General features: G+C 58.1%; 1 protein-coding gene across 1 annotated transcript; it reads right to left on the reverse strand.

Annotated features, from left to right (window-relative positions):
- Positions 1-3,941: 3,941 nt before the first annotated feature.
- Positions 3,942-5,164, reverse strand: LOC111154844 (actin related protein T2). Its single transcript, XM_022514771.1, has one exon. It carries the CDS (start codon positions 5,162-5,164, stop codon positions 4,031-4,033), a length of 1,134 nt encoding a protein of 377 aa, XP_022370479.1. The 3' UTR covers positions 3,942-4,030.
- Between the last annotated feature and the right edge of the window lie 668 nt (positions 5,165-5,832).

Genomic DNA, 5,832 nt, shown 5'->3' on the forward strand with positions numbered 1-5,832 from the left:
CCACCATCACCACCATCACCACCATCACCACCATCACCACCATCACCACCATCATCATCATCACCACCATCACCATCAGCACCATCACCACCATCATCACCACCATCGCCACCATCACCACCATCGCCATCAGCACCACCATCGCCACCATCGCCAACTTAGCAGCAGCAGTAGTAGTGGAGGCCACCATAAGAGAAACAAAGCATCTTGAATAGAAGAAAAGGGGCTTTGTTTCAGTTCTTTTGAGATGCGGTTTGGTAACAGGAGGACAGTCTCGGGCAGAGCAGGGTGGGGAAGAGCCCTGGAGTCTGGGCGGATGGGCCGAGCCTTACTGTCCACTTCTTACGTGGCTTTGGAAAGCCACAGCTTCTGCGCCTGCATTCGCACCGACAGAGCAGTGACCCTGACGAGAGCGGGGACCAGTGACGCTCTTAATTTTCCCTGTGACCTTTAGGTATGATGGGAAGACATAAAAACACTAACTTCCTCCCAGACTCTCCCACTCGCAATGAAAAGCCCCGGTTGTAAGGCAATAGGCAGATATCGGGGTGTCTGAAAGGTGGGAAGAAGACGGGCTGCGAGGGGCCCCCTCAGCTTCCTTGGTGGCTCCCATACGGTCCCCAGCAGGTGCTGCAAAGCGTCCAACACAAACCCTTAGTGGGCACAGACTAAAAAATCTCCAGGGTAAGTCTGTTCCCAGTGAGAAAAGAATGACCTAAAAACAAAGGAACTTTTGGAGAATATCCCCCTGCTCCAGCCAAACACCAATGGAAAGCCACGTGCCACCTCCGTGGTTCCAGCAGGCAGAGCGGAGCTGATTCGGTGACCCCGCCCCACGCCAGCCCACCTCACCCCTCCCGACTCCTCACCTCCAGGGCCTCCATCCCCCCCGCCGGGGCGGTATTGGCTTCCAGAGGCGAGCCGAGCCGAGCCCCCAGCCCCACTGGCATTAACAAGACGCGGAAGGAAGTGTGGGGGGCAGGCTAGCCGACTCTCTGGCTCCCCCTTCCCTGGTGTCTGTGGCACTCGGCCGGGCCATCCCCCCAACCCCAAGTGTCGAAGCAGTGTTGGTCAGCACCTGCTTCCTCGGGAAGATACAGGGGGCTGGGGATGGAGCCGAACCTCCGCCCCACCGGTCTGCCCCGAGGCCGTGTGAGTCAGGGCCCCCATTTCCGGGGTGCTCAGAAACTCAACACGCCCCTATCCAGCCCTCACGCTACACCCCCTCGGGGGCTGCCTGCCACAAAAACAGACGAGCTGGTGTCCAGAGTCTCGGGACATTCAAAACATCCAGAGCGCAGTAGAAAATCACTCGTCACACCAAGAGCCAGGAAGTCATCGGCCGAACGAGAGAGGACAAGGCCCAGGGGTGAGCGTTGCCGCCAATGAATCAGGCGCTGGAGCTCTCCGCGGCGGTTCGCAAGCAGCCGTTACCGAAAGGTCTCAGGAGGCAATTATGAATTCCCTTGAAACAAGTGCAAAAATGGAAAATCCCAGCAAAGTATGAGAATTTACAAAGCAAAGAACAAATGATCACACGGAAAAATATATCTGAAATAAAAAACATGCTGGAGGGCCCTGTGGGAGGAAACCGGTGGATTTCAGGAGAGGAGCGTGGAATTTACCCGACCTGAGCAACAGAGAAAACAGAGCAAAAAGTGAGCAGGGTCCCACGGGCCTGTGGGACGAGGGTAAGATCGCTGACTTTTGTATCCTCAGAGATGCGGAAGGAGAGAAAAGAGTGGAACTTTAAAAAGTATTACAAGACGGCACCTGGCTGGCTCGGAAGATCAAGCGTCCGACTCGTGATTCCAGCTCAGTCATGATGTCGGGGTCCCGGGATCGAGCCCCGCATCGGGCTCCCTGCTCAGCGGGGAGTCTGCTTCTCCCTCTGCCTCTGCCCCCACTCACACGCTCTCTCTTCTTCTCTCTCTCTCTGAAATCAGTAGATTTAAAAAAAAAAAAAGTTCTACCAGAAATAATAGCACAAATTCCCAAATTTGGCAAAAAACATAAATGTACAGATTCACGAGTTGCCTAAATCCTGAAGGATCAACCTGTAGAAACCCACAGCAAGACACACCATAATGGGGGCTGCAGACCACAAAAACCCCCAAGGGCAGCCAGAGAGAAATGGTGCATGACCGACAGGGGCCGTGATCAAATAATTGGGGGTCTCTGGTCTGCAGCCATGGGCCACGGAGAAGGGCCACGGAGAAGGTGCTCATACCACGTTGCCCAGGTGCTGGAAGGGAACGGTTAACTGTGGACTCTATGTCCGGAGAAAACATCCTTCAGGGACGGAGCAGAAAGACACCGTCCTCAGATCACAGAAAAGGAAGAGACTTTGTCACTAGCAAACCCCTCTTAGGGAAAGACCACAGGAAGTTCTCTAAAAGGAAAGGAAATGATAGTGGGAACGTGGAACCTCAGAAGCACAAAAGAACATCAGGTTGGGTTAAAATGTGGGTAACCGTATTGTAGGGTACTCTAACGAGCTCCTAAATCATTTGAGGGCAGGAGGAAAAGTCGTAATACGTCGGAGGTTGTTCTCAGACGTGTGTAGCAGCAACAGGACATTGTAAAATCTGGGAGGCTACAGGGGCCTACACGGAAGTAAGTTTTCGGCGTCTCACTCTGAGTGGGAAAATGTCCCAATGGGTAGATTGTGGTGTTCCCCTGGCGCAGTCACCAAGAAATCAATACGGCACAATTTGCTGAAAATCCTTGTCCATAAATCAAGACGGAATTCCGAAAAACCTCCAGCCAGCCATGGGAGGGGACGAGAAGGGGACCAGGAGACAAAACAGCACGGCGGCGGGATCAGGACGGGAAGGTGTATCTTCGCACACGAAACCTCCACACACGCCGGCTGAGAGACCCCACAGACTGAACAAGGGACCCGGCCGCCTGCTGTCTTATGGGCACCGTGTGCTCGCGTCAGAGACGACACTGGCGGCCTGACAGCAGGGGGAGAGGAGCGCGCACGGGTTGGAAGATGGGTGTGTCCCGCACATGCTGAAATGTCCTGCGATGCCGTCCTCAAGGCTCCCCCCCCCGCAGCCCTTCCCATCCCCTCCTGCCTCTACCAACCCGAGGTGTCTACCCTGTTCTTTTTCCATGTGCTCATAATCCTATAAAAAACCACGTTCGCTTCCACGAAGCGTGCAGAGATGTGCGTGGGGAGGTGCCACTGTCTTCTTTCCCAGATGGGAAGGGGACGCCCTTCTGGAAAGACTTCTCGGTGCTTTCGTTCTGTCCCAGTATTATTTTGGGAGAACTCCACCAAATCTATGTGGAAAAACTCCCTTTCTTCATCATTTATTCAACCGTGACTCTATTGATGGCCGTTAACTTTGTCTCCAGGATTTTACTCCAGAATGAGGCTGTCGGCATCTTTGCAAGAATCACAGTAATCTGGTAGGGGGTGTCGACGCTCCGAGCGGCGGGGGCGGGGCTGCTGGCGGGTCTCGAACAGATGGCGGCTGCACCCCTGCCTGGCTCCGTCGTCAGCTCAGGCTTCAGCCTCCGGCCTCGTAAAAGCCACGAAAGCCTAACCATACTGAAGACCCACCGCCCGCTCTCTTGGCCCCCAGAGCGGGGAGCGCTCCTGTTGGTTCCTGTCCCCAACCAGGGCTGACTGTCCCAGACCACCCCAGACCCATGTTTTAAACGGAGAGCCCAGGGCCCTGTGGGATCAAACTCGGGCCCCTGCTTTTGGGACCAACTCTGCAGACGGAAACAGCCTTGACTCCTAACCCAGGGCTTTCTAGGGACAAGGGGGTGGGGACAGCCACTTAAAGGGGGTTCATGACCCCCCTTTCATGGCAAGCGGGCGGTCCTTCCCGTGCGTGCTGGACAAGGCCCTGGTGGACATTGGGGTCCACCTTGGAAATTCCTCCGGGGCCACCTAGAATAAACAGCCCGACATCACGACCAGAGGCTGAACACGATTTTGTCCTTTATTGAACACCCCGTCGGCGCCGAGGGGCGAGCTCGCTACACACACCCACCCCTTGCCCTCAGCCCCTCAGAAGCACCTTCTCTGAACCACGGATGCCCCGAACTCTTTGAAATCGGCGGAGGTGACCCACATCTGCTTGAAGCTGCTCAGGGAGGTGACGATGGAGGCCCCGATCCACGTGGAGAACCACCTGTCCGGGGGGGCCGTGATCTTGATGGGGGTCCCTTTGGAAGCGAGCTGCTCCAGCTCCCTCAGAAGACGGTCGTCGAGGCCCTGGAACAGAGTGGTGCCCCCGGACAGCACGATCTCCCCAAAAAGGGTCTTCTGGATGTCCGCATCACATTTGGTGATGCTGCAGGAGACCATCTTCGAGAGGCCCGGGTTCTGGACGCCCAGCTGCTCGGGTGTGAACAGGGCCTCGGGGGCCTGGTGCAGCTGGTCCCCGACGTAGACGACGTTCCCGTCCGGCAGCTTGTACTCTCTGAGGACCTCCTCCGGCCTCCGCGACAGCTCCTTCTCGGGCTCCAGGGCCACGTAGCACAGCCTCTCCTTGATGTCGTCCACCAGGGCCTTGTCCAGCACGCACGGGAAGGACTGCCCACTTGCCAGCAGCAGCCGCGTGAGGTGCTCCGTGATGTCCCTTCCCGCCACGTAGAGCTTGGTGACCGCGTGAGGCAGGGAGTACCCTTCGAAGATGGGGACAGTGCAAGTGACCCCATCCCCGCTGTCCACCACCAGGCCCGTGACGCAGGCGGAGGCGTAGAGGGCCAGCACGGCCTGGTCCGACAGGTAGAAGGCGGGCACGTTGAAGTTCTCAAACATCATCGTGGCCATCTTCTCCCGGGCCTCCCTGGGGTTCAGGGAGGGCTCCGTCATGAGCACCGGCCGGTCGCTGGCCTTCACCCCCAGCTCCCACTCAAACAGGTGTTTGCAGAGCCTCTCCATGTCCTCCCAGCCAGTGACCAGGCCCCGCTCGATGGGGTAGCGCAGCTGCAGGACCTCCCGCTTGTGCACGGCCTCTTCCCCCACGAAGTACTTCTTCTGGCTGGCCCCCGCCGAGGGCACCTTGAACTTGGGGTACCCCACCACGGAGCTGATGACGTGGCGGGGCCCGATCTCTCCAGAGAGGCCCGCTTTGCAGAGCCCGGAGCCATTGTCAAAAATCACAGCGGGAGAGTCCAACGCGTGCGGATTAAACATGCCTGCAGTGTCCTAGTCCTCTTCGGGCCTCACCAAAACGCAGGCAGAACGCCGTCGGGCCACTTTGTGACGCAAGAGGCCTCTCTGGAAGTCCGGAGGGCACAGGGTTCCGCTGCTCTGTGGTGACTCCCTGCAGGCTAGCAGGCGGTCGGTCCGCGGGGGCCTTTCATCCTCGCGGCAGGTCTGCCCCGCTCTCAGGCAGCCCGGGGGCACCGTGGCCCTTTCAGGGGTGATGGTCCCACATGTAACAATCCAGCCAAGCAACAATTGTCCTCAGCCAGCGGCAGAGGGCCTTTGGGGCGGAGGGGTTCTGGGGCCCCGTCCTCCTTCCCTGGGGAGACTCCAAACGGCCCAGGGCAAACCAGGCCCACAGGCACTCTTGCTGGGCCTGTGGGCTGAGGAAGGGCTTGGAACCCGGGGAAGCAGCCGGCCCAGGCCCACACGGAGGACTGGTGTCTGCTGAGCGTGGCCTCCCCTTGCTAAGAAGAGGGCCCCATGCCAGACACGGGTGCGGGTTGGAGGAACGTGTCCACGAGCCACCACAGCAGGCACCAGGATGTGTGGCCTCCCCCAGGTAGCCCTTGGGGATTTATCTTCCCTTCACCCCACGAGCCCTGGCTCCCATCCCACAGGACAGATGCAAAGTGACGCGTTCTGGGCCCGCAGGC

The sequence above is a fragment of the Enhydra lutris genome, unplaced genomic scaffold, assembly GCF_002288905.1.
Source record: "Enhydra lutris kenyoni isolate GAN:26980312 unplaced genomic scaffold, ASM228890v2 scaffoldscaffold38, whole genome shotgun sequence".
In the NCBI taxonomy this organism is placed as follows: domain Eukaryota; kingdom Metazoa; phylum Chordata; class Mammalia; order Carnivora; family Mustelidae; genus Enhydra; species Enhydra lutris.

Excerpts from the sequence above, each read along its gene's own strand:
- LOC111154844 (XM_022514771.1), bottom strand. The coding sequence starts at position 5,164 with ATGTTTAATCCGCACGCGTTGGACTCTCCCGCTGTGATTTTTGACAAT.